Raw genomic sequence first — 26,947 nt, forward strand, 5'->3', positions numbered from 1 at the left:
GATGGTGACTGCAGCCATGAAATTAAGATGCTTGCTCCTTGGAAGAAAAGCTATGACCAACCTAGACAGCATTTTAAAAAGCAGAGACATTACTTTGCCAACAAAGGTCCATATAGTCAAAGCTATGCTTTTCCAGTAGCCATGTATGGATGTGAGAGCTGGACTATAAAGAAAGCTGAGCGCCAAAGAATTGATGCTTTTGAACTGTGGTTCTGGAGAAGACTCTTGAGAGTCCCCTGGACAGCAAGGAGATCAAGTCAGTCAATTCTAAGTGAAATCAGTCCTGACTATTCATTGGAAGGACTGATGCTAAAACTGAAGCTACAATACTTTGGCCATCTGATGCGAAGAGCTGACTCATCTGAAAAGACCCTGATGCTGGGAAGGACTGAAGGCAGAAGGAGAAGGGGACAACAGAGGACGAGATGGTTGGATGGCATCACTGTCTCAATTGACTTGAATTTGAGCAAACTCTGGGAAACAGTGAAGGACAGGGAAGCCTGGTATGCTGCAGTGTGCGGGGTTGCAAAGAGTCGGGTATGACTGAGCGACTGAACAGCAACAATTTTTTCTTTTCTTCTGAATTATATGGTATTATATTCTTCCGGTTCTATTTTTATCTCTCTGGCCATGCTTTTCTCAGTCTGCTTTGTGAGTTCACCATCCTCAACTTAGCTATTAAATATCAATACTCAACATCTCGTCTTAAGCTTTCATCTCTTTTCTCTCCATATTTTCTTCCCAAATAAGCTCATTCAAATTTTACAGTTTCAATTACCACCAGTACATCCGTTATTTAAACGTTATATCCAGCTCAGACCTTTCTTCTGCACTCTAAAACCATATATTCAACTGCCTTCTCAACATTTACATTTGGCTATCTTGAATATGGGCTTCCCAGGTGGCGCTAGTGGTAAAGAACCCACCTGCCAGTGTAGGAGACCTAAGAGATGCAGGTTCGATCCCCACGTGGGGAAGATCCCCTGGAGGAGGGCATGGCAGCCCACTCCAGTGTTCGTGTCTGAAGAACCCCCGTGGACAGAGGAGCCTGGCGGGCTGCAGTCCAGGGGGTCGCGCAGAGTGACTGACAGCTTGTACCGCAGCAGCACTTACCTTGAATGTATTTCAATATTCTACACAGCCAAGGCCAAACCTGATTTTCCTCCTCAAAACTGGTCTTCATTCAATGAACAGATTCTCAGGAATAAAATCTATCCTTAATTTCTACAAGTCAGAAACTCAAAGAATGATCTGCAAAGCCTTCTTTTTCCTAATTTCCTGTATCCAATTTATCAATGGGTTCTATTGATTTTAAATCCTAAATATTTCAGGCATTTATAGTTTTCTAATCTTTCTTCTTTGTTGGCTGGTATACAGTCTGCCTTCTTAACACCTCCCTTTCTGGTTCTTTTTATTCGTTCCTGTGGATGTGAGCTACTAGTTGGTGTCATTTCCTTATTCCAATACAACTTTATTTCCACCTTGGTATCTTGTGCTGATATTGTCAAATATATTTCAGTATGTGATAGGCTCAACAATATAATTATATATATATTTTATGCAATTGCTTTTTTAAAACAGTCAAGAGAAGATGTGCTATTATACTATCTTTTGTAATTATTTACATAATTGCCTTTACCAATCCTCTTTTTTTCTGTGTGTGTAGATTCAAAGCACTGTCACTATCAACTGCTTTCATCCTTATAATTTCCTTTAAATGTTCTTGTAAGATAGATGTTTTAGCAAAACATTCTGTTTTTATCTGGGAATGTGTTTCACTTTTATTTTTGAAAAATAATTTTGCTGGATATAGGATTGTGAGTAGGTTTTTACTCTCAGCACTTTTAATGTTTTGTCCTATTGCCTTCTGTCCTCCAAGTTTCTGATGAGCCATCGACTTGACCTTACTGGGGTTTCCTTGGATGTGATGAATTGTTCTTTTGCCGCTTTCAAGACTTTCTCATGCTCTTTCAATATTTTGACCATAATGTGCCTGGATTTCATTGTTATTTCTTGTATGTGTAGCTTAATGCTTTTCATTAAGTTTAAAAAATTTTAAGCCATTATATCTTAGAATATTTTTTATATTTTTTTTAAAAAATTACTTTATCATTCTTATTGTTTGTTTATTTTTTGGCCATGTCACACGGCATGTAGGATCTCAGTTCCCCGACCAGGGATCAAACCTGCTCTCCCTGCTTTGGGAGCATGGAGTTTTAACCACTTGACCACCAGGGAAGTCCCGAATATTTCTTATATTCTATAGACTATTTCTGTCTCTTCTCTTCTAATATTCCTATTATTTGTATACTGATGTGTTTAATCATGTTCCACAACTCTCTGAGGCTCTATTCATTTTTTTCTATTCTTTTCTCTCTCCATTCTTCAGGCTGCATAATTTCTGTTGCTCTACTTCAAATTCACTGATTTTTATCTTCTGCCTACTCAATTTTCATTTGGGCTAGTGTACTTTCAACTCCAGAATTTCCATTTAATTAAAAAGAAAAACAATTTCTCTTAATATTCTCTATTTGATGAGACACTGTCATCATACTTTAATTCTTTAAGCATGTTTCCTTTAGTTTGTTGCATATCTTTATGATAGCTGTTTTGAAGTCTTTGTCTGCTAAGTATATCATCAGGCCCCAGCAAAGACATTTTCTACTGTCTGACTTTTTTTTCCTATAGATGGATCAATCATATTTTCCTGTTTTTATACCATGTTTCATAATCTTTTTTCAATAATTGGACATTTCTGATATATTTTTGCAGCACTAGATACTGACCCCTACCACTACTCTGGAGGTGGTGGTGGTGGTGGTTTGCTTATTCGTTTAGTGACTTGGCTGAACTAATTCTGCAGCCTCTGATGTTCCTATTCATGTTTTCTCCCTTGTTTTCATCTTTTACTCTCATTACCTAGAGGCTGTCCCTGGGGTAGTGTAGCCGTTTATTGGTTAGAGGTTGTGCTTATGGTTCCTTAGCCATTATTTTTATTCTTCACCACTGGCTGTATTGGAAACTGCTATTATAGTTCAGAGACTTTACTTCTTTGCCCTACATTCAGCCAGGGACTAGTAGCGTGGAGGTGCCTACACTTACTGCTCGTGAGAGGGTACAGCCTTGGGCATATATACATTTTCTGGACTGCCGCAGGGGATTGTGAAATTCCTGAGGCTTGCTTCCTAGGAGCTGTCCCTGGGTCAGCGTGGTGTACCGTTCGTCAGTGTTTGGTCACAGGTCGTAATTAAGCCCCTTGTTCTTACTGAGGCTTCTGCCCTATGTCGGTGGGTCTGTGTGCAGCCTAGGGAATGCTTTCAAGTCTGCCCCACATCCTGCTGTAGTGCTCCCAAGTAGGTGCAGCCTCACGCATGCACACTTGCCTTGCTGATCCTCACAGGTGACTATGAGCCCACGAGGGTTCTTCATGGCTGACTCTCCCTGGTTCTTTCTGTAAAACTTCTGGCTGCTCTGTTGTTTTCATGTATTATGGGACTACCAGACTCCTTTTAATTGCACTTCAGCAAGATCTGTACTGTTTCAACACCACCATTAGTGGTGTTTCAACACTCCATTAGGCATGGAGTTCTCCACTCTTTCTTCCCAACGAAGTCAGTCCTCTTAGGCAGATCCAAAGACCTCTTTATTTCTATTATCTGCCTTTCCCCTGGGCAGAACGCCGGCCCCACTGCACGGGAGCTGGGGGCAGAGCCTCTGTCTCCTAGAGTGTCAGCCCTGCTCCGTAAGCAGGCACTGGCGGCGGGGAGCATCTCCTGGCCGGCTTGCTTCTCTCGATGTGGGACCTCTGCTCTCCAGTGATGTGGGCCAGGGGAACTGGGCCTCCGCGTTCTCAGCGGCTGGGCTCAGGGTGCGGGTTGCTTGGGGGAAGGAAGACTGGGAACAGACTTTGGCCACATTGACCTGGAACAGACTTCCTGTAACACGGAACTGCGAGGGGAGTGGGGGAAGGGATGAGAAGCCCTACCCTTCCAGGGTGAAACTACAGCCCTAGACTGAGAGTTAGGGGGACAGGGGAACCTCATCTTCTTGGCCACACATGCTGGGGATGGAGCTTCTGTAACAGCACTGTGATGGGGCGGTCATAGATTAGGTTGTGGCTCCAATGTCTCAAATACTTACTGTTCTTACCTAGATTTGGTAGATTTTTTTAAATGAATGCTTTTCACTTGCTGTATGCTCTTAGGGTGATTTCCAAAGATTTTAAGAGATATTTTATTTTTAATTTTCTCCTCTTAAATTGTCGTTTTGCTGGGACAAAGTCTGCTGAGTTCCTTACTCCATTTTTCTGGAAGTCCTGCCATGGTTGTTTCTGGATGTTAATTACTTTTGATGGTGTATTGAAGGATAATTCCTGTAAGGATAAGCCAGGGGATCCTGGGTAGTACTCAGCAGATTTTCTGGAATTAGCTGTAGCACGTTAAGCACTTTGAAGAGTGTTTATTTTTCACATATGCTGTGATAGTCAAATTCTGGGTATAAAAGTTCAACTCTTGAAGTTCCCTTTTAATCATATGGTCCCACTAACACTTTATTTTTTTTTAAAAGGACTTAAAAAAAACACTTTAAATATTTACTTATACATAAAGCCTAAATGAATAAAAAACAATGGCTTTCTTGTTCTTTCTCATTTCCTCTCATATCAACCATTAAAGAGGCAGTTTTCCTTCTTTACTCAGCAGAGTCTAGCAAATATTTTAGTTGGTAATTAATTCATTTTTAAAAAATCAAGCCTAAGGAAAGTTAACTGGAAATTCAAATCTCAGAGGAAAAGTCTTGCTTTTCCCTTTACTTGCTTCCAATACATTAAATTTTGTACCCCCAAGTCTGTTTTTTAAAATTATTTTTACCATAGTAAAATACTTTGTTCTTTGTTAGCAGTATTTATAACCCTCTGGAAAAGCTTGTAAGAGATGAAGAAATGTCAGAAGTAAATCAAGAATGCTTTGTGAGCATTAAAATCATCTCCTCCTTTCTAACTCCCCATATCATAATTAAATCTTTACAGCCCAGAAAGAAAAAAGTAAACAAAGAAATAAACATATTAATATATGTAAGAACAAATAAGACTATCTTAAGCTATCATGTCTATTCAATAAAACATTTAAAATTATTTTACTTTCAAAACACTTCTGCTTGGAGAACCAATTCAATAAAATTTTCCTGATACCTAAAATGTATTAGATAAATAACACTATATCCTTAACTCCAAGAAGCTAACAATTCAGTAAAAAGGTTAATATTTATATATAAATAAGTAGATTTTTAAGGCAAAATATGATGTGTTTAAGAGTTGCAAAATGCTTGGCATTTAGATAACAAAAGGTCAGTTTAGTAAAAAAAAAAAATTAAATCAGGAGAACTGGCAAAAAAAAGTGACTGCAATGTTTTCAAATATTTAGATGATGTCTTTAAAAATGATATAAGCATGTTTAACTGCTTTTGTCTTATTATATAACAGAATAGTGGTTTATAGCACTAATGTACTATAAACTGACTCCATGGTTAAAACATCTTTACCTCAGCATTTAGTTACCTGAAGAGACTAATTTTTCCCCTCTTTATTCCTTTATATCTCAAAGGCTGGCCCCCTGTGGCGATGCTCTGATATATATGCCTTAAACACAATAAATAATGCTTAAATGAAGTTTTTAATGAATTTCACAACATATTATTCATTTTTAAAGCCCTAATATTTATTGAATGTCTGTTATGTGTTGGGTAGTGTTTTAAGTACTTCAATCTTCAAAATATAAAGAAAACTGAAGAAAGATTATGTAACTTAGTCAAGATCACCTAATAACTGGTAGAGTTAACACACATGTTCAGACAGTCTGCCATAAAGCCCATGTTCTAAAGCCCTACACTGTAAGCTCTCTTATAAATAAATATAAAATCACTCTTGTAATCACTCACATTCTATTTGTTTTAATGCATCAGTTTTAACAGCAGTTCAAAGTTATACTTGTCTGGGTTAATTTATATTCAATAAAAATAATGTCATATAAAAATAGCTTTGAGTAGTTTGCATTTGACTCACTGTACAATATAGCAACTGGTCTTCATTATGATAAAATCTGACTAAAATTTTTCTTTCTTTAAAACTAAAAACCAAACCAACATCGAATTCTTAATTCCACCACTTGAGAGAAACATGTATTTTATTTGAACAGAAAATAAACACCTTTTCTTTCCCGTTGAAATGTTCTTGTCCTCACAGTATGAACAATGATTTTCTAATACAGTAGAATGTACTCCAATGATCACAGAAAGGCTGGCTTTCTAAATAAAATGATTTTTGATTGATTGTAATTAAGGAGAGGCAAAATGAAGCAGCAAGAACAACAGAAACAAGCTGGAAGTCAGTTTCAGAGGGATTTTAGACTGAAAGGCTAAAAGCCACCAGCTGTGGCTCAGCTGGTAAAGAATCTGCCTGCAATTCAGGAGACCTGGGTTCGATCCCTGGGTTGGGAAGATCCCCTGGAGAAGGGAAAGGCTACCCACGCCAGTATTCTGGCCTGGAGAATTCCATGGACTGTGTAGTCCATGGGGTCACAAAGAGTCAGACACGACTGAACGACCTTCACTTTCACTTAGCCTGAAATGTCTCCCCCTCCAAAATATCAGAATTTTGTTTCTCTCAATCCACCTCACCATCCTACTAGACCTCTCAAGAGAAAGACCTGTTTTGAAAAATATCTTGTAGCTTTCTTTTAAATGGGCAGGAGTCTCACATTTGCAAAACCTCAAGAGACAGTATCATACTGTGATAAACAAATAGACAGTAAGAAAGTAGCTATAAAATTTAAAAGCCTCTGGATTACTTCTAGATTTAGCCATTTACTTTCTCCTTGTGGAACCCACAGTCTACATTCACCCACAAATTCATAAGCTACATGTTCTCCCGCACTCTCGGATTTCCAGCAACCTCCAGTCTCCCTGCTCCTTTTAAGCTGCTACGTGGTGGTGGTGTTGGTAAAAACTGTGCTCAGATGCCTCCTTACAAAATCATGTTGCCTCAGCATCTTGGTACTCCTACACAAGTGGAAGGCGTCACCTCTTGGTAACTATCCATCTAATTCCAAATATTTATTGTTCCAAATCTTTCCTACTCTATCATTCTTTCTTAGAGGTGTTGCTATTTATTTTTAAGGTTAAACAAGATTCATAATGCCAAATGTTTGCATCCATAAATTTAAATACAAAAATGGATTGTACTGTAACATACTTTAATTCCTAAAGCAAAAGAAGCAATATGGAGATCCTGATTGAAACTGGAACATTTGTGCATCAGGCAAGTCACACTTCCTTCCAAGACAAAATCAAGAAAGGCAAAGATATTACAAAATCAAAGACACTTGTCAGAATCTGAAGCACTAAGTAGGTGAGGACTGATTCTGAAAACCACTGGGTCCATTGTGTTGTCCCAGTTGCTTGACCATTCCTGTTGAAAGAATCGTCAACATTTATGACTTTGGGAATGCCCCCTTTTAAAATTAAATTTTATCATAAGAGTTTTAAGTTTGATCCTAGGCTTAAGGAAGTATATAGCTTTATGAAAGTTTGAAAATTCTACTTGCTTATGCTATTACGTATCTTTTCCATATTATATTTAAAGAGTTAAAAATAAATATGGCTACCATGTATACTAAAACTAGGCAAAAATATGGACCGTCCTTGTTAGAATTAAGTTCCCTCTTTCCTCTACAGTTAGCTTTTTATCATTAATTTCTTACTAAGATCTATAATGGGATTTCTGTCTCACAGAAAATCTAAGAGTGCTTACGAATGGGACAATTTTTTAAAAAGCTATGAAAATGCCACTCACATAACAATGTTTGTGAGTGGTTTATTGTGTTCTGTATAATAACAGCTTCTTGTTTTATATACTACAGTTTTGTATGATTCAGTGACTTGGCTGATATTTTTTTCCTTGCATTCTGAAATAACCACTTCTGTGCAGTTTCTTATGGAATGAAATAAATGTCTATTGCGTTATCAATCAACCATTTGGACTAAGTAGTGAAAAATTCAACTGCTTCTCCTTATTTATGACACTAAAGAGTTTGTAGGAATCTATTCTTGTAAATAAAAGTATGTGGGTTTACAAAATTTCTTACAGAAAACATTTTTTTTTGAAAAATAGTATATCTACATAAGCTACCTTATTTTATAATAAAGGGTATTACTTATTTTAGTTTTGGGTAAATAGTAATATAATGAAAATGACAGGTTTTCTGCCTACTGTAATAAAGCCTGTAGTCATGTTCTAAAGTTACAATCTTCTCTTGGCCTATTTTGTACCTGTGTTTTATGCAAGATGTGCTGTGCCCTACTTGTGGCAAGCCTGCACAGACCTGAAAGATGTGCCAGACCAACAGCTGCTTTCTTTCAGGAAACCACACTCTTGTTCTTGGTGTGTGTCACGTCTTCCCTGAGTACCACTAATCTTTGATTACTAAACTCCAACTCTCATAATTCACAGTCCTTGACTTGCACAATAATCTGGCTTGCAAAATAAATCCTTTAGTCAATTCAGTTCAATTCAATAAATAATAACTGGATGCCTAACACGAGCAAGGTAAGTGCTCTGAGGTACAGAAAGCAAATAGTCTACACTCCTTGCTATTAAGATGCTTAATATATAAGGAAAGATATGTACTCAAATCACCATATTCAAACACAGCTGCAGCTGCCTCAACAATTAAAATGAATTGTACTTTTTATAAAAGATTCATAGTTTTCTCATTTTTCTCAGTTAAGGCAACTTTTCAAATTTCTAGACTTGTACGCTCAATTGCATATTCAACATTTCCATGTAGATATCTGAAGCAGACGATATTAAGAAGAGTTGGCAAGAATACATAGAAGAACTATACAAAAAAGAGCTTCATGACCTAGATAACCACAATGGTGTGATCACTCACCTACAGCCAGACATTCTGGAATGCAAAGTCAAGTGAGTCTCGGGAAGTATCACTATGAACAAAGCTAGTGGAGGTGATAGAATTCCAGTTGAACTATTTCAAATCCTAAAAGATGATGCTGTGAAAGTGCTGCACTCAATATGCCAGCAAATTTGGAAAACTCAGCAGTGGCCACAGGACTGGAAAGGGTCAGTTTTCATTCCAATCCCAAAGCAAGGCAATGCCAAAGAATGTACAAACAACGGCACAATTGTACTCATCTCACATGCTAGTGAGTAATGCTTAAAATTCTCCAAGCCAGGCTTCAACATTATGTGAACCGTGAATTTCCAGATGTTCACGCTGGATTTAGAAAAGGCAGAGGAACCAGAGATCAAATTGCCAACATCTGCTGGATCACCGAAAAAGCAAGCGAGTTCTAGAAAAACATTTACTTCTGCTTTATTGACTACGCCAAAGCCTGTGTGTGGATCACACAAACTGTGGAAAATTCTTAAAGAGATGGGAATACCACACCACCTTATCTGTCTCCTGAGCAATCTGTATACATGTCAAGAAGCAACAGTTAGAACTGGACGTGGGACAACGGATTGGTTCCAAATTGGAAAAGGAATATGTCAAGGCTGTATATTGTTACCCTTGTTATATTGTTATTTAACTTATATGCAGAGTATATCATGTGAAATGCTGGACTGGATGAAGCATAAGCTGGAATCAAGACTGCTGGGAGAAACATCAACAACCTCAGATATGCAGATGACACCCTTATGGCAAAAAGCGAAGAAGAACTAAACAGCCTCTTAAAGAAAATGAAAGAGGAGAGTGAAAAAACTGGCTTAAAACTCAGCATTCAAAAAACTAAGATCATGGCATCTGGTCCCATCACCTCATGGCAAATAGATGGGGAAACAATGGAAACAGTGACAGACTCTTTTCATGGGCTCCAAAATCACTGCAGATGGTGACTGCATCCATGAAATTAAAAGACACTTGCTCCTTGGAAGAAAAGCTATGTATGACCAACCTAGACAGCATATTAAAAAGCAGAGACATTACTTTGCTAACAAAAGTCCCTCTACTCCAAACTATGGTTTTTCCAGTAGTCATGTATGAATGTGAGTGTTGGACTATAAAGAAAGCTGAGCACTGAAGAATATATGCTTTTGAACTGTGGTGTTGGAGAAGACTCTTGAGAGTCCCTTGGACTGCAAGGAGATCAAACCAGTCAATCCTAAAGGAGTCAGTCCTGTATATTCATTGGAAGGACTGATGCTGAAGCTCCAATACTTTGGCCACCTGATGTGAAGAACTGACTCGTTGGAAGAGACCCTGATGCTGCGAAAGATTGAAGGCAGGAGGATCAAGAGATGACAGAGGGTGAGATGGTTGGATGCCATCACTGACTCAACAGACATGAGTTTGGGCAGGCTCTATGAGTTGGTGATGGACAGGGAAGTCTGGCGTGCTGCAGTTGCAAAGAGTTGAACATGACTGAGGGACTGAACTGAACTGATCTTGTTGTTGTTCAGTCGCTAAGTTGTGTCTGACTCTCTGCGACCTCATGGACTTTAGCACGCCAGGCTCCTCTCCTGGAGTTTGCTCAAAGTCAAGTCCATTGAATCAATGATACCATCTAACCGTCTCATCTTCTGCCATCTCCTCCTCTTTTTGCCTTCAAGTTCTTTCCCAGCATCAGAGTCTTTTCCAGTGAGTCAGCTCTCACATCAGGTGGCCAAAGTACTGGAGCTTCAGCTTCAGTATCAGTCTTTCCAATCAATGTTCAGGGTTGAATCCTTTAGGATGGACTGGTTTGATCCCCCTGCAGTCCAAGAAACTCTCAACAGTCTTCTCTAGCACCAAAATTTGAAATCATCAATTCTTTTGTGCTCAGGTTTTATGGTCCAACTCCCACATCTGTACATGACCACTGGAAAAACCACAGCTTTGACTACACAGACCTTTGTCAGCAAAATGATGTCTCTGCTTTTTAATACACTGTCTAGGTTTGTCATAGCTGTCCTTCCAAGGAGTAAGCATCTTTTAATTTCATGGCTGCAGTCACTGTCTGCAGGGACTTTTTGGAGACCAAGAAAATAAAATCTGTCACTGCTTCCACTTTTTCTTCCTTCTCTTTGCCATGAAGTGATGGAAACGAATGCCATAATCTTAGTTATTTTAATGTTGAGCTTCAAGCCAGTTTTGTCACTCCTCTTTCACCCTCATCAAGAGGCTCTTTAGTTCTTCTTCACTGAGGACCTGAAACTCAGCATCCCCTGTCCCAAACTCATAGTCTGCCTTAATATTGGTTTTCCTCCACAGGTCCACTACGTCAGTAAATTGCACAACCCAGAAGTACAAGCAAGAAGACTGCTAGTTATTCTAGATGTCTTCATCACCTTTGTCCTTTTTGGTCTACTTTTGCCAGCTCATTCCCCTCTGAGTCTGTGTTGGATCTTCTCAGGAACTTATGGGTAGTCTGTCTTCTCTTCTTACCCTATAGTTTTTCTTGATGGCGGTTTCATGTACTCTAAGGATTTTATTAATTCTTATATAGTTCATATGCTGAAGACTGTTTCCTTTTAAATCATACCCTTGCTAGGAGAAAATTATTAGTGAAATATTTTTAATATCTTCAGAAAAAATTGTAGTTTTGATTCTCTCCCATTTAAAAATAAAATTCTATCCCCATTTTATTCCTTATTAGCCATTTGTTCAATAAACTTATTAAATACACATATTCCGAGTGTTTGCACCTCACAAAAACACCGTAAGGTGGGTATTTAAATTAGACTCTAGAGGTCAAGTGACTTTTTCAGAAGTAGACAACTAGCCAGAATTTGAGTTTTGGAAAACAGGAATTTTCTGATTATAAATTCTGAGCTCTTCTCAATAAATTGTACTGCAAATCTCTAAAGACCTTAGTACAAAGGAATCAGGTATTAAGAAGAAAGCAAAATATTTAAACAAATGCATTATAAGGTGTGATTAAATAATACTTAAGAAATGTACTTTTAAAAATATATAGTCTTTAATTAATTTACTTAAGTCCATAATTAATTTACTTTTTCCTCTCATCTTTCTACAAGGGAGTTGAATTTCCTTATAGTAGGAACAAATGAATAAAACAGTAATAAAATATAGAAACCTGGAAGGGGGGATGGATAAGAAACAACTGAGAGTCTAGACTGGGGAATGATGTAACCATGATTACCAACACTGATCCTCAAATTTGGTTCTATCCTCCAGGGATTCAAAGCAAGCGTGGTACAGCCAAGTTAATTCTTACTTCCTGGAAGTGTCTGCTCAAACATTACCTCAGTGAGCCCTTCCGTGATCATTTTATTTAAAATAGCAGCCCTATCCCACATACATACTCTCTATCCACCTTCCAACCTTCCATTTATTTTTTTTTTTCCCATAGCATTATAACTCACTGATGTACTTGTTCATTGATCCACTGTCTTTGTGTCCCTCCTACAACGGAAGATTAAAGAGAGGACAGATTTGGGCCTATTTCTGTTTGTTTCTTTGTATTCTGGGTGTCTATAGCACTACCCAGGAAAGGATAGGAGCTCATTAAATGTTTTAAATGAATGAATTAAAAGCTACCAAGAAAATAAGGAACAAATAATAAATAATATTTAATAAATAACAAATAAGAAATACAACAAATAATACAGAAAACTGCCTATAATACAATGACTATTACCAGTTGCTAAAGCAATTGATGTTCCATATGATACAAATGAGTAATGAAAATGTCTTTAGTATATGGCGAGGTTGCTGGAGCAACTGAAGTCTTAAATTAGTAGCCTCATACAGAGTGCTCAAAGACTGACTTCCAAATACTTAATCGCTTAAATCCCAAAGGGGAAACGCTGTCCTCCGGAAATGGCAGAATCACTATGCCATCTTCACGATGCTCCTGTTAAATAAACCACATACTGAATAATGAAAAGGAAGTTTAGTGTCTTCTTTTAATTTATTCTTCATGTATTATTTTCATGTGTTTTCCACTGAGTATTTTTATGGATACCAGAAATGGTTATAATTAACTGGCTAATTCTCTATGAAGAAATCACTTCATTCTTGCCCTCCTTTAAATTTAAAAGCTTAAACTAAATGAACGTCTACACTGCCATGAAACTCTTGAGAAGACATAATCACCTGTAAAACCAATAACCATTCAACACATGGAGAAAGTATGCTAGAATGATAGGAACAAGCAATTGAGATTTGTGTGCTGAATAAAAACTAGACATGAATATGGAATCCTCGGAGCAGCCGTCTTGTTCTTATCAAAATTTGCTCTTGGTAGTTATCTTGTGCTGTGCTGTGCTTAGTCACTCAGTTGTGTCCAACTCTGTGAGCCCGCCAGGCTCCTCTGTCCTTGGGGATTCTCCAGGCAAGCATACTGGAGTGCGTTGCCATGTCCTCTTGCAGGGGATCTTCCCAACCCAGGGATCGAACCCAGGTCTTCCGCATTGCAGGCAGATTCTTTACCAGCTGAGCTACTAGGAAAGCCTCAGTAGTTATCTTAGTATCAGGTTAATTTCGGTTATATAACTCAGCAGAAAGAACTTCAACTAGAAATCAATCCTTGCTTTTCACATGCATACAAATCATGCATTTCCACATGTACTTGCAATGTATATTATACAGTACTACCATGGAAGACTAGAATTAATCTTTTACAGCAGCACAAGAACATGAGACATTGTAAAGGAAAAGTTCAAGTGCCCTCACAATACACAAATTAATCTACTCTGTGTAGCACATTTTAGAAATGACTTTTTTTATACTATAAGAAAATTAAGAATAAGTAAAAAACTCACGGGTATCTCCATGGAAAACTGTGCATCGTTTAAAAGAATATTTAGCCTTTATGACTTTCAAGATATTTTATAAGTTGGTAAATTATCAATAACCAACAGCAATGTAAATAATTCTTATTAATAGACAAATTCTGTTCCATTAGAGGTTCAACTGTCTTCCCACCCCACCTATGGAAAAGGCCAGTCTCTCAGCCATTTGTAAATTCATTTCAACATACTTTTTCAAAAAAAAAAAAAATACTTTTTCTCCATATACATTTCTGACTGATTTCTCCATTGAAGCAGTTCTCACATTTGTCTGGTTCCCTCACTACTAATGAGCTAAACAAACTCCTTAACATGTGTTTATTTTATATTTAATGTGCATTATAATTTTACCTCTTTTTTAAAATTATCCTTTAACTTTGCTATTATTGAAATGGCTGATCTGAATTTTAACCTATGTTAGTTATGCATTTCATTTACTGTCTTTCCTCTGTTTAGTTCAAGAAAAATTAAAAACAAAATAGCAAGTTCTGACCACTTACATAAATTAATGCTAGTTAGCATTCCAAGATTCTGTTTGTTAACCTTTCACCTTCTTGATACTGTGGTTTTTAAATACAGCACATCAAGGAACATAATCTTTGCCTAAGTTCTTACAAATGTTTTACAGGGATCTTTAGCTCAATGTGCTGAAGAACTGATGCTTTTGAACTATGGTGTTGGAGAAGACTCTTAAGAGTGCCTTGGACAGCAAGGAGATCCAATCAGTCCATCCTAAAGGAAATCAGTCCTGAATATTCATTGGAAGGACTGATGCTGAAGCTGAAACTCCAATACTTTGCTGCCTGATGTGAAGAACTGACTCGCTGGAAAAGACCCTAATGCTGGGAAAGACTGAAAGTGGGAGGAGAAGGAGACGACAGAGGATGAGATGGTTGGATGGCATCACCAACTCAACGGACATGAGTTTGAGTAAACTCTGGGAGTTGGTGACGGACAGGGAGGCCTGGCATGCTGCAATCCATGGGGTTGCAGAGTTGGACACGACTGAATGACTGAATTGAACTTAGCTCAATGCACAGCTATGCATTTCCTTTCTGTTGATTCTGACAATAGAGTATGTTCCTGTTATACAAAAAGTTCTCTTTCTCTTCGAAACTAATTTTTGGAATGAAAGTTTCCCCTGGGAAGCCACATTGCTTCAACAAAAACATCAACTGCGTTTATACCAGCAGTGTCATTTTAGATAGAAAATTTTATAGACTCTATACTACTTCACAGATGCCAAAATAATTGTCTGAAGCATTTGCCATATGCAATTTCTGCTCTTATGGAGATGTTTCCTGTGTGAGCCTGTGAAAGGGAGAGTGGGGAAGCTGCAGAGAATAAATATATTGACACAAATAAAATAATCTCAAGTAGTGTGAGAGCTATGAGTAAAATAAAACAGAGTAACGGCAGAGAGGAAGATGGGTTGGACTGGAGGTTCTCTCTATACATTAGGCAGAGCTGGGATCTCAGAGAGGTTATAGTTAAGCCAATGATATGAAGATTTGCCAAAGGAATATCTGGGAAAAAGAACCCAGGCAGAGGCTTTGAGACAGAACTGAGCTGTCTGGGCTAGTGCAGTGATTTTGACTGTGATCCACAATAAGAAATATATTTTATTTCTTGACCCAATACATATAAACTAAAGTTCCACAAAATGACATTCATACCACATGTGAAGCATTCTGATGCTGTCTGTCCTATTCTATCCTGTTCACAATTCACTAAATTAATTTCATGAACCAACACTAGCTTGACAGTTATTTACCATGGGTTTGAATCTCAACTCTGCAATGTACTAGCTGTGATACTTTCAATATATTACTTAGCCTCCCTTTTCTAAAGTGTTTACACCTTTAAAGTGGGAGGCAACAGCAGTAGATCAAACCCATGAGGTTTCATACCAGATTTCCTTCCAGAAAGACCAAACCAATTTTACTTCTAACTTCAGTGTATTGTTATTTCATAAACTGTTTCTTTAAATCCACATTATTCATTTTTAAAATCATTATCAACTTGATAGGTGAAATATTATTCCTAATAGTTTTAATCTGCATTTATTTCCAGTGAGGCTGGACATGTTTTCTTCCTTATTGGATACTAAATGTCGCTGCAGGTTTTATTTCCTACAAATTATACAACAACAGTATGTTAAATATAAAATTTTACTAAGTATATAAAGTGTCACCTAGCTGCAGCATATATAATTTATAACTTGTTTATTATTACATTTATAATTTGTCACTTTTAAATTAAATGCAAAGTTTTAACATTTATTTACACTTATCTTACACTAAACTACATATAACCAATAAAGGAGAAAAAAATTTTTTTTGTATCCATTTGGGAGGATGGATACAAATCATTGAGAATATCAGCTAGTTCTTGAATCAGTTTTTGAAATTATTATAAATGGAGAAATACTAAAATTTGCTTTCATTGTCATTTTAACCAACAGAATTCAGTATTTAAAATCATAGTTAAAAACTTAGACAAATGAAACCACCAAGTATTAAAAAATATACACAGAATTTCAGCCATATCTGCCAAGTATATTAAAAGAGTTGCCTACTGCAGTGGAAGAGAACAGTTCTGCAATGAAGAAATAAATTAAATTAAATAAAAAATAAATAAATTAAAGTTAATGCTGTGCATGAACTAATGATAGATAATAACAGGTCATGAAGTGAAGAGTATGACTGATTCAAGCTGCAGGTTAAAAATTTCTACCTTTTGTACTTTCCCTAAAATCTACTTTTTTTTTTCTTTAAAGAAATGAAGTTTCTGGTGACATTACTGAGTACCTTGTACATATAGGGAAGTATGCTGGCTACTACCACAGATGGAATAGTTTGCTTATTTAAAGAAGCCAAAATCAAACATTTTTCCTTAAAAATGAATTTTTTCTCAATTCTCAATTTGTGGCATGACAACAGATTCTGTTAGATTTTACTACCTCTGAAAACCATGGAATAAGGAATTCTGAATTCAATCAAACTGATGAAATTTGCCAGCCATGGGAAATCAAACTTAAATTCCCTGCCTCTGTAGGTGGTGTGCACACATCCCAGTAAAATTTTGATGAAGAGGATAAAAGACAAAAATCAAATTTTTTGGATTAATTGGAAGAGGGAGTTAAAAAAAAATCTCACCAACGTTAGAAAAAATTGTATCAAATGAATATAGTAAAACCCACAAATGGAAACTTAATTTCCTTAACACTATGTTTAAATATAAAGTGTTAATAATAATTTTATCCTCTTGTCTTCCATAAAGTTCAAAACATTTGGACCATGCTTTCCCTTTGATCAGATAAGCTCTAGTTCTTGCCATAAGAAAACAGCAGCAACAAATAAAGCCAACCATTTCCTCTTCCTAAGCCAAGACAAGGCATAACTGCCAATGATGTTAAATGGAAAAACAAAAAACAAAAATCCCCCTGGATGTGGGAAAAATTAGATCAGAAGACAGAAAGTATCTTTTGCATTAACTTAATTAGAAATTCAGTTTCTCTGTCCAAATGAAACTACCCTTTGATTATCTTGTTAATTCCCCTAAACACACACAGACACACGAACATACCACACTCTTAAGGAAGCGAAACATGACTAGTAGAGACTCAGAGTTTTTTGAAGATATGTGGCTGTTACTGCAAGATAAGACTATGACTTCAGAGATCACAGAAATTAAAGATAGTGTGGCTAAGGCTTAAAGGAAATATGAAAAAAAGATATAGTTTCTACTTAGGTCTCTTAGTGCAAGGTTAATATCATAGTACTACTTTTGGTTTTTCCCTTTAGCCTTGCTTTGCCACCTCTCCTGATCAGTAAATTGAGAAAACCACGAACACAGGAGGGTGGGTATTTTCCCTATCAAGGATCAGTGATCCACAACAAGAAAAAAAAAAAAAATCATACTAGAGATCTATACAAAAAGCAACATTATCTGCTTTTAAAAAAAAGAAATATGAAATACTTATCTGATTTTCAGATTAGGAAATCTTAATACTTTATTCAATAAATAACACTTATTCTATACATCTGAAAATCACAGAGACTAAAAATACAGTTCTATGATGTGGTTAGATAAGAAGAAAAAGAAGGGAACCAAAGAAAAAAGATGAGAGAGAAGATGAGGGTAAAACAGGTAGCTAATATTCATTGAGGGCCTACTGTATGGTAGGTCTTTCATAACACAAAATGTTTCTGAACCCTCATAAGAACTTTAAGTAGACAGAATTATACCACTCACATGAGGAAACTGAGTCTCTGAGGGATTAAGTTATTAGGATGACAAGACCAATAAAGCAGTAAAGCCAAGACTCAAACTTAGAACAGTCACACTCCAATACTTTTTCCATTGCTCTGTAACGTCAGCTTCTATAGAACAGAGGAGGCAGTGGGGTGGAGAATGTGTATGGAAATGAAGAGAAAGTGGCTAAGATGGGAGGTAAGGAAGAATAAAAGACAAGGGGAGAATGCGACACTCAATAGGGAGAGGTGAAAAAGAGATGGGTAGTAGCGGACAAGGGCAGAAAAAGAACATGAGAGTATGTGGCTGTTGTCATAACTGACTCCATTTTGGGCCCACAGGGTTCCTCTGCTGACCCCACCCAGGACTGTACTGTGCAGTAAGTCATTTTTCTGCTGTCAAGGGCTTTGGAGCTAATCAGCATTGTTTAATAATCATCAGGGCCAGGCTGGCCTCATGCTCTGTAGTCCCCAAACAATGATGAAAACCTTCACTGACTTATTCCCTGTGTCCACAAGACTAGTTATCTATTCCTAAATATTGACTTAGGAAGGCACTTCCTGTTTCCAAGCGTGTACCCCCATGCCCTAGGTTAACTGTCAAATTGTCTCAGGGACCCTGTGGCAGTGTGGAGTGCAGCTGCAAATGCTCCCATATCCTTGTCTCCTCAATCCCACCCTGTGAGCAAGTTACCCTATAATACAGTGATCCACTGATTACATGAAACAGCCTGCCTTGTTTTTTTCAGTCTCTATAGATACCTTCTTAGTTTGGTGGGCACCTTGTGTTCCCTCCATCCTCCAAGAGAGAGGGAAAGAAAACTGGACAAAGTTGCATATAAGGAGTTGCTTGAAGAAAAGATGCAAGAAAAGATCTGTTGGGAGACTGCGTGTTTGGAATGTAGGTGTCAAGAAAATAAACAATTATTACGTATCCACTGGAGTATCTATCAGTAGAGCATTCTCAACAACTCAAACCACTGTAACCCTAATTCCTTTTGAGCAGAGTTTCTCAACTTGAGCACTAGTGACATTTTGGGTCAGACAATGCTTTGCTGTAGGCGACTGTTCTGTGCATTATAGGCTGTTCAGCAGGATCCCTGGACTCTTCTTATTAGATGCCAATGGTACTATACCTCCTCAGTCTTAACATTCAAACATGTCTCTAGACATTGCCAAATGTCCCTTGTGAGTCTAACTGCCCTAAGAGCCATTGATTTAGAGGTTCCACTCTTGAATAATGACAAAAATGAACAAAAGATACCTACCATATACAAAATTATTCTGGGAGTTACTCTAGTGACTAGATGCCCATTGGAAAGAAATTAGATTACGTTCAGGGCCAAGTTCATCTAAACTCAAGGAACTTGCTACAGTATTGTTTGCAGACTGCTTTTAAAAGATGTGAAAGGAAGTGGTACAAACAGATACCCACTTTTGTACTACACAATCTAAAGGGGGGCAGCAGATTTATCAGACTGTTCTTCCATCATGGGTGAAGGCTCTTATTCCTGAAAACAAAAACAAAACCGGCTCTGGAGTTTGGAGACCTGGATTCTGGTGTGCTCTAGTACGAGACGGTTGTAAGACTGAGAGCAAATCACTTGGCTTGGGGAACCAAGGCTTGTTGGCTTCTTACACTTTACCTAGAGTTCAAATATACCCATCTAGGGAAATACTAAAAAGTAAAATAACTTCCATACATTTCTATTACTGATACTATATTGAAGGGAAAGTATGGTGGGTTGGCATGCTTATTACTCCCTGCCACGCAAAGTGTGGTCCATGGGCATAGCATCAGCCTCACTTTAAGAGCTTGTGAGAGATGCAAAGTCTTAGGCCTCATCCCAGAACAATGAAATCATAACCTGTATTTAACAAGAGATGCTTTGTCTGCACATTAAAACTGAGGAGCACTGTTCTATTCCTCCTCCTTCCTAGGGTGGCTTTCTAACAGCGGAGTGTGCAAAACTTACAAATAACATTTCTCAGATTTCTTTTTAGTTAGGGTTCTAGTTGAAAATTAGGTCCAAAAGCTAACCCTTACATGCTTATTATATGCTGGAGATCTGGGTTTGACCCCTGGGTTGGGAAGATCCCCTGGAGAAGGAAATGACAACCCACTCCAGTATTCTTGCCTGGAGAATCCCATGGACAGAGGAGCCTGGTGGGCTACAGTCCACGGGGTCGCAAAGAGTCGGACACGACTGAGCGACTTCACTTTCACTTTCATTCTAACATTCTACATGTATTACATATATACATGTATGTATGTAACATATAACAATTCTGTGAGGTTGACACAACTATTTTCCCCTTTAGACAGATGAAGAAACTGAGGGCCAAAGAGGTTAGTTAACTTGCCCAAAGTTATAGTTAGTATGTAGCAGAGTGAGGATTCAAACCTAGGTATTCTGGATCTAGAATATGTACTGCTAATCATATCTTTAATGACAGATCAAAGAGCAAGTATAAGGCTTTCTGCTGCTGCCACTGTTTTTTTAAACAGATGATCTTGTGGAACATTCTTTGATAAATGCTATTATGCATGTTCCTTCATTTATTTATTTAATTATCTATAAGCCAACACTTATCTGAAAGTTCCAGGACTGCAAAAGGCAAGAAGCAGAAATAAAGCGTTGCCATCTGAAAGAAAGCAAAATCAACCTTATCTATAGAGTGGATGATTATATAGCTAGAAGTCTAAGAGATATTAGTATATATTAGTGTTAGAATTAATAGGGACTTCTCTGATGATCCGTGGCCAAGCCTCCACACTCCCAACGCATGGGACCCAGGTTTGATTCTTGGTCAGATGCCATACGCTGCAACTAAGTGCTGACCTGCTGAAACTGAAGAACCCACATGCCGCAATGAAGACAGAAGATCCCACACACCACAGTTAAGATACAGAGCAGCCAAATAAATAAATAATATGAAACATGCTGCATCCTCCGAACACTCTCTTAAAGAGTGAATCAATAAAAGAATTCAGAAAGGTAGCTAGTTTAAACCTAAATATATAAAAACCAGCAGCAAAAATGTGATGTGGAAAAAGAAATCCCTTTCAGAATGCCAGCAGAAAAATGTAAAAGCTTATTTCAGTATTTGTAAGTGCTATAAAAGACTGTGAACCCAAAGAGAAAGTGGATTACTCAGTGATTAGGGGGAAAAAAAGATTAGCTCCATACCTCACACAATACATGAAGTCATTGTAAAGAGATTAAATATAGAGAGTAAAAAAATAAAAATAAAACTATAAACACACACATAAAGGAAACATTGGTGGATATTTTAATTAACTAGGATTAGAAAGATTGTTCTAAAGAAATATATATAAATATACGTGTGTGTGTGTGCATGTGTGAGGGTGTAAGACGTGTGTATGAAATTACCAAAAGTATTCCTTTGGCTAATAAAAATTTAAAGCATTTCTAAATCAAAAACATCATAAAATTATAAAGTAAATAGCAAGCAGGGAAAATAATTATAAGCAATGTGAAATATGGCATTAATATCTTACAATAATGCCAAAAGAAAAAAATGGTCAAAGAGCATGATTAAAAAGAAATACAAAGCTTCCCTGGTGGTCCAGAGGTTAAGAATCTGCCTGCCGATGCAGGGGGCTACGAATTCAGTTCCTGGTATGGTAAAAGTCCACCTGCTGCAGGGCAACTAAGCCTGTGGGCCACAACTACTGAAGCTAAATAAATAAATAAATAACATTTTTAAAATAGAAAAAAAATGCAGATGCTCAATAAATATATGAATGGTTTAGTAAACCTCTCTAGCAATATCTTATGACAATAAGATAATTTTTGCCTGCTAAATTGGCAAAGATTAATCTATAAATTAAATCACTGTGGTCATGGATGGCTTCTAACTGACACTCTTACATACTAATGCCAGAAGTGTACACTGGTGCAGGCTTTCCTGAATGTAATTCTTTAGGATGTTTCAAGAGACTTCAAAGAGTTTGACTTACTGACCTAGGACTTCCACTTCTAGAAATTTATTCTAAGGTAGAACTGTGAGGAACTGTGACAACAAGATAGAGCTTAATAAGCAAAGGTTTTTATTACAGTGTTATCTATAAAAGAGAGTTTGAAGCAAATTAAATATGTTGTATTAGGGGAATGACAATTAAGTAGCCCTAAAAATAATTTTTGCAAAGAATTTTTTATAAAATTGGAAAATGGCACAATATGCGTAAGTAGATAAAACAAGATACTACATTCAAATATTACATTAAAACCTGTTAAAAAATGTGTGTATATCTGTATACACACACACACAGATATATGAATGCAGTAACACCAAATTTTCATATCTTATAGCAAGCACAATATTACTCAGTGAGATTTCAAATGCTCTTTTCTTCTTTAGATTGTTCTATATTCTACACTTTCCAAAGTACATAACACATAATCATAAAGACCTTAAAGCTAAAAATAATGATTCTAAAGCCAATCCAAGAATAGCGGTACCTTCCTATGCTCTAAGATGGCAGGGACATCTTAGGTTATTCAGGTTGTGAATGCCATGTCTAAGTGGATGCCACTCACATTACATACATGAATGTAATAAAAGGACTGGAGACTTTAACTTTCTAGGTATACAGCAGAGTAGAGACTCTAAGGGACCTGGCATTCAGAGTCAGAACTTATTTTGATTGTCTCTCATGCCCACAGTTACCAACACACACTGGGGATAGCTGTGTCCTGTTCCTTCAGTTCCTTGGGCATTTTGCCTGACTCCTGGCTTTTCTCTCTGAGGCCAAATTCCTACTTCAGACTTGACACAGTTCCTTCATCTGGGGAACCTGGTCCAGTCTTTCAAGTCCTCCTTTCCCAGGACACAGGCTGCCTTGTCAGTCATCCTACCTGGAAAGATTCAGGTCAGAAGGACAGAGGAACCTTAGTTTTTCTCTCAGATGGAGTAGGATTTAAGTATAAATTGTAAAAAAAAAAAAACAAAAAAAATGCTGACAAGATCTCAGCTACTGAGAAAACACCTATATAAACACCAGTATTTTGGTACTACATGAAATAAATACCATTTTTATTTGGTATCATAATAACAATGAGCCAAAGACACATTTTGTATAATCAAAGCTGATGTAAGAGCCTTCTAGGTTGAAGGAAGGGCAAAAGCTTGTGAGTCAACAATGTAAAGAAAAATCAGTGAAGGGAAAGATGTACGTGGAGGAGACTTTAGCCTGGGAAAGAGCCAAAGGAAGAAACGTGCTTCATCAAATTATCAGGTAAGGGCAAACTGTGAAGGAACTAGAAATAGAAAGTGATTTAATACAGAAAATTAGGGGCTGACAAAAATCTTTGAAAGAGCTGGAGAAGCAAAAGTCGGGTGCCTTCTGGAGCTATTGCATTCAAGAAGACACCACCCGTAACCCTGGTCCAGATATAAGGGAGGTTCTGCTATTACTGCGGTGGCTGCTACCCATTCTCTCTTAACATCCATGAGGCTACTCAGATTCTGAAATATTGAGTGCGTCAAGCAGAAAGGACAGCAAGGAGATGGCCTCTGTCTCATTTCCATCTAATTAGTTTTGGTTTTGTTTCTGTTTATATCATTGTTTCTATGGAAAAGTTCACTCCAAGTTCTAAACATTAACAAGTTTACAAGTTTTCAAAAGTACTCCATTTGTAATTTGGAGTCCACATGTTGTCCTTAAAGCATCAAACACACACACACTATCTGCCTAAAGAAAAGCACATTAAAACAACTCTGTAAGTTATGCTTTACAGTTGTTAATTTCATCTACCTCTTCCTCAAATATCTTTACGTCTCTACTGTCATTACAAGACAGTGCATATACATTTTAAATTTCATTTTCAGCACTTGAAAAAAAGTTACATTTATTGCTTCCCTGATAGCTCAGATGGCAAAAATGTAGGAGTCCACTTGCAATGTAGGAGTCCAGGAGACTCCCATCCTTAGGTTGGCAAGATCCTCTGGAGAAGGGAATGGCAACCCACTCTAGTATTCTTGCCTGGAGAATTCCATGGACAGAGGAGCTTGGCAGGATACAGTCCATGGGGTTGCAAACAGCCGGACACGACTGAGACTAACACCTTTCATTACCAAGAAGTGATTTATCACAAAAGCTTGTTTCTTACCCCAATGGGTTGGGTTGTATCAATTTCTCGTTTATTTTTGACTTACTTATGAAAAGTTCTTTGGTGTATATATATTATTAGGAGGGAACGCATATCTCAGGTGTAATTTTCAAGTATTGTGTATGTGGGCTTAGAGTACATAAATAAATCATGTGATAAAAATAAAATGATAACATTTTCACAGGAGTATAGGGAAATAAATTTCCATGACATACAATGATAGAGGCAGGTATGCAAAGTATATCTGTTTCCTAGGGTATATGTTTCATTCTTTTTTTGTTTCATCTCTTTTTGTGTACCATAAGCAATTCTCTTAAGACCAGAGCTGCTGCTGCTGAAAAATCCACAAAAGCTTAGATGAAGTATTTTACATACTCCCTTACAACTACTTGAAAATCACTTTGGGACCTTCAGTTCAAATATATTTTCCCCACCCCAGGGAGTTTCTGTTGCTGTTTTCTTCACTTTGCCAGTTGAACGACTAGAGTGAAAAGAAACAGCCCTTTAGCTACTGAGTCATGGTGCAGTTAATGGGGGAAAACCGTCAGGCAACTAGTCAGGAAAATCTCATAGCTACCAATTATATGCTTCAGATACCATCTCCTATATCGTCAAAAGAATGAAAAATTACACTTCCACATGGTGAGCAAACCTAATGCTAAGGCATATTTTGTGCCTGCCACACGGTTATTTCTGTTTCCTAAACACAAGGCAGAGAAATTATACTTTACCTATTAATGCATTTAGTGATGTTGGAATTTGTGAAATGTGACAAAAAGATGCTGAAGGATAATGAGAGGAGACAGGTATCAATTGATCTCAACAGTATACCCTGTAATATAGGCAAATGATAATTTTAATGGGATTATGCGCTTTAATGGGATTCTGAGGGTAAACTAATCTCAGGTATTTTTGAAGGTATACTGTATTTGATGGTGAAAATGCATCCCACTATGTGGGATAATTCAATTTCCTTCATTAAACGTCTTGCCTAATTGTGAAGATAAATGCTATAATGCCTATTATCACCATATTTTATTTAGTGAAAGCAAATTCAGAGTATCAAAAACTGCCCAACTTCTCTTTCCTTTATTATGGCTGGACTCATGCTTTTTTCCCCTTTGGTAACAAGTGAAAGCAATTTTCCGGCTTTTTCAGTTTTTCAATGAAGTTTAGATCTCCTTTCTGTTCCTGTGAAAAACTTGCTCTGGGAGAGTCCCCGTCAAAACATCCATTGTAATACTCGCTCCTACACATGCCTTCAGACACTGACTGCATGGCTACAGAAATACACCTACACCGTACAGAGGCGCTAGGTGTGTTCAGAAATGCCAAGATGGAAGGCGGGAGGGGAGTCGCTGGCCCCCAAAACACAGCCCCGGGGAACCGATTCCAAGTGGAAGAGTGTTTACATGTAAGGCTTTCAGATAAGTGACCGTTATGGAGGGCACTTCCCTGGGCTCTGGCCTGAGAATCCTCTCCGCCAGACGGGTGGGAAAGGGCGGCGCTCACCCGGCCAGGCACGCGACTCCGGGTCGGCCCTCGGCACGCGACCCCGCGGCCCGCCCCGAGCGCGCCGCCAACTGCTCTCGGGGTCAACTGTTCGGCTTCCCCGAACGCCGCGGAGCCCAGCTCCCCAAGCCGACCGCAGCCCGGGCGCCGCCCTCCCGCCGGGCCACTTCCCTCCGCCACCGCGTGGGGCTCGGGAAACCGGCGGGACCGCGCCGCCCCGCCCGGCTCACCTGCTCCCGCTCCTCCGGCGGCCGCCGCCGGCGCCGCCGCGGGCTCTCCCCGGACTCCTGCTCGGTCCCCGCCGCCGCTCGCTCGGCCAGCGCGTCTCGGTCTTCGTCGCGCTCCCCGCCGCTGCCTCCGCCGCCGCCGCCGCCGCCGCCTAGCAGCTGCCCGGCCGAGCACATCCCACCGCCAACTTCTGCCGCCCTGGACGGCCGCCAAGCCGGAGGCAGCGACCGAATGCCCGAGGGCCGCCGTAGGGTCGTCCGCGCTCGCCACTGACAGGCGCCTCCAGAGCGCGCCCCGCCGGCCGGGGCGCCACAAGTACCAGCCAGGCTCGGCCCCTCGAGTCACGGGCTCGCCCCGCCTCAGCCGCCGGGGCGGAGCTCGCCCGGGGGGCGGGGCCAGGGAGGGGCGGGGCCAAGGGGCGCGCGCGCGTGTGAGGGTGACTGGGGAGGGAGCGTGTGTGAGACTGTGTACGTTAAAAGACTCTATGTGTGTGTGACATTGTGTACGAGAGAGGAGCTGTGCGTGAGAGACCGTGTGAGAGACTATGCGAGAGAAATTTTGTGTGTGAGTGCAGTGCAACCACCGTGAGAGACTGTGTGTAAGAGATGGTGTGTGCACAGGAGAGACTGCGTGTTTTGTGTGAGAGCCTGCTAGACAGGGACCGTGTGAGCGAGGCTGAGAAAGCCAGGATGTGTGCGTTTGTGAGGGAGAGAGGAGGGCGTGTGTTGGTGTGTGTGTGTGAGAGAGAGGGAAACACCCACAGACACGGAGTTCCACACTCCAGCGAGACCCCTCTGGCTTTGCCTGGCACTGCCCGTGTGCCTGCGTATGCTGCTGGCTGCCTGTCCATCCTTTGCAAGTAATACACATTCTACTATTTCGTGCCTTTTGCCTCCCTGCCGTGTCTCTCCGAAGGTCTGAAGGTATCCCTCTGTTGAGTGCTTCCCTGGTGTGTGTTGGTTGTCAGAGCCGTGGGAGCATAGGTAGTGTATCTGCTTTTGTGTCCG

General features: G+C 38.9%; 1 protein-coding gene across 1 annotated transcript in view; it reads right to left on the reverse strand.

Moving 5' to 3' along the window:
* FAM241A (family with sequence similarity 241 member A) overlaps nt 1-26,280 on the reverse strand; it is a 40,421-nt gene extending 14,141 nt beyond the window's left edge. Inside the window, exon 1 of the mRNA XM_043871164.1 lies at nt 25,943-26,280. Coding sequence (XP_043727099.1) covers nt 25,943-26,116 — 174 coding nt within the window. The 5' untranslated portion in view covers nt 26,117-26,280. The remainder of the gene's footprint in view (nt 1-25,942) is intronic.
* Nucleotides 26,281-26,947: the final 667 nt, after the last annotated feature.

Source organism: Cervus elaphus, chromosome 17 (assembly GCF_910594005.1).
Source record: "Cervus elaphus chromosome 17, mCerEla1.1, whole genome shotgun sequence".
Taxonomy (NCBI): domain Eukaryota; kingdom Metazoa; phylum Chordata; class Mammalia; order Artiodactyla; family Cervidae; genus Cervus; species Cervus elaphus.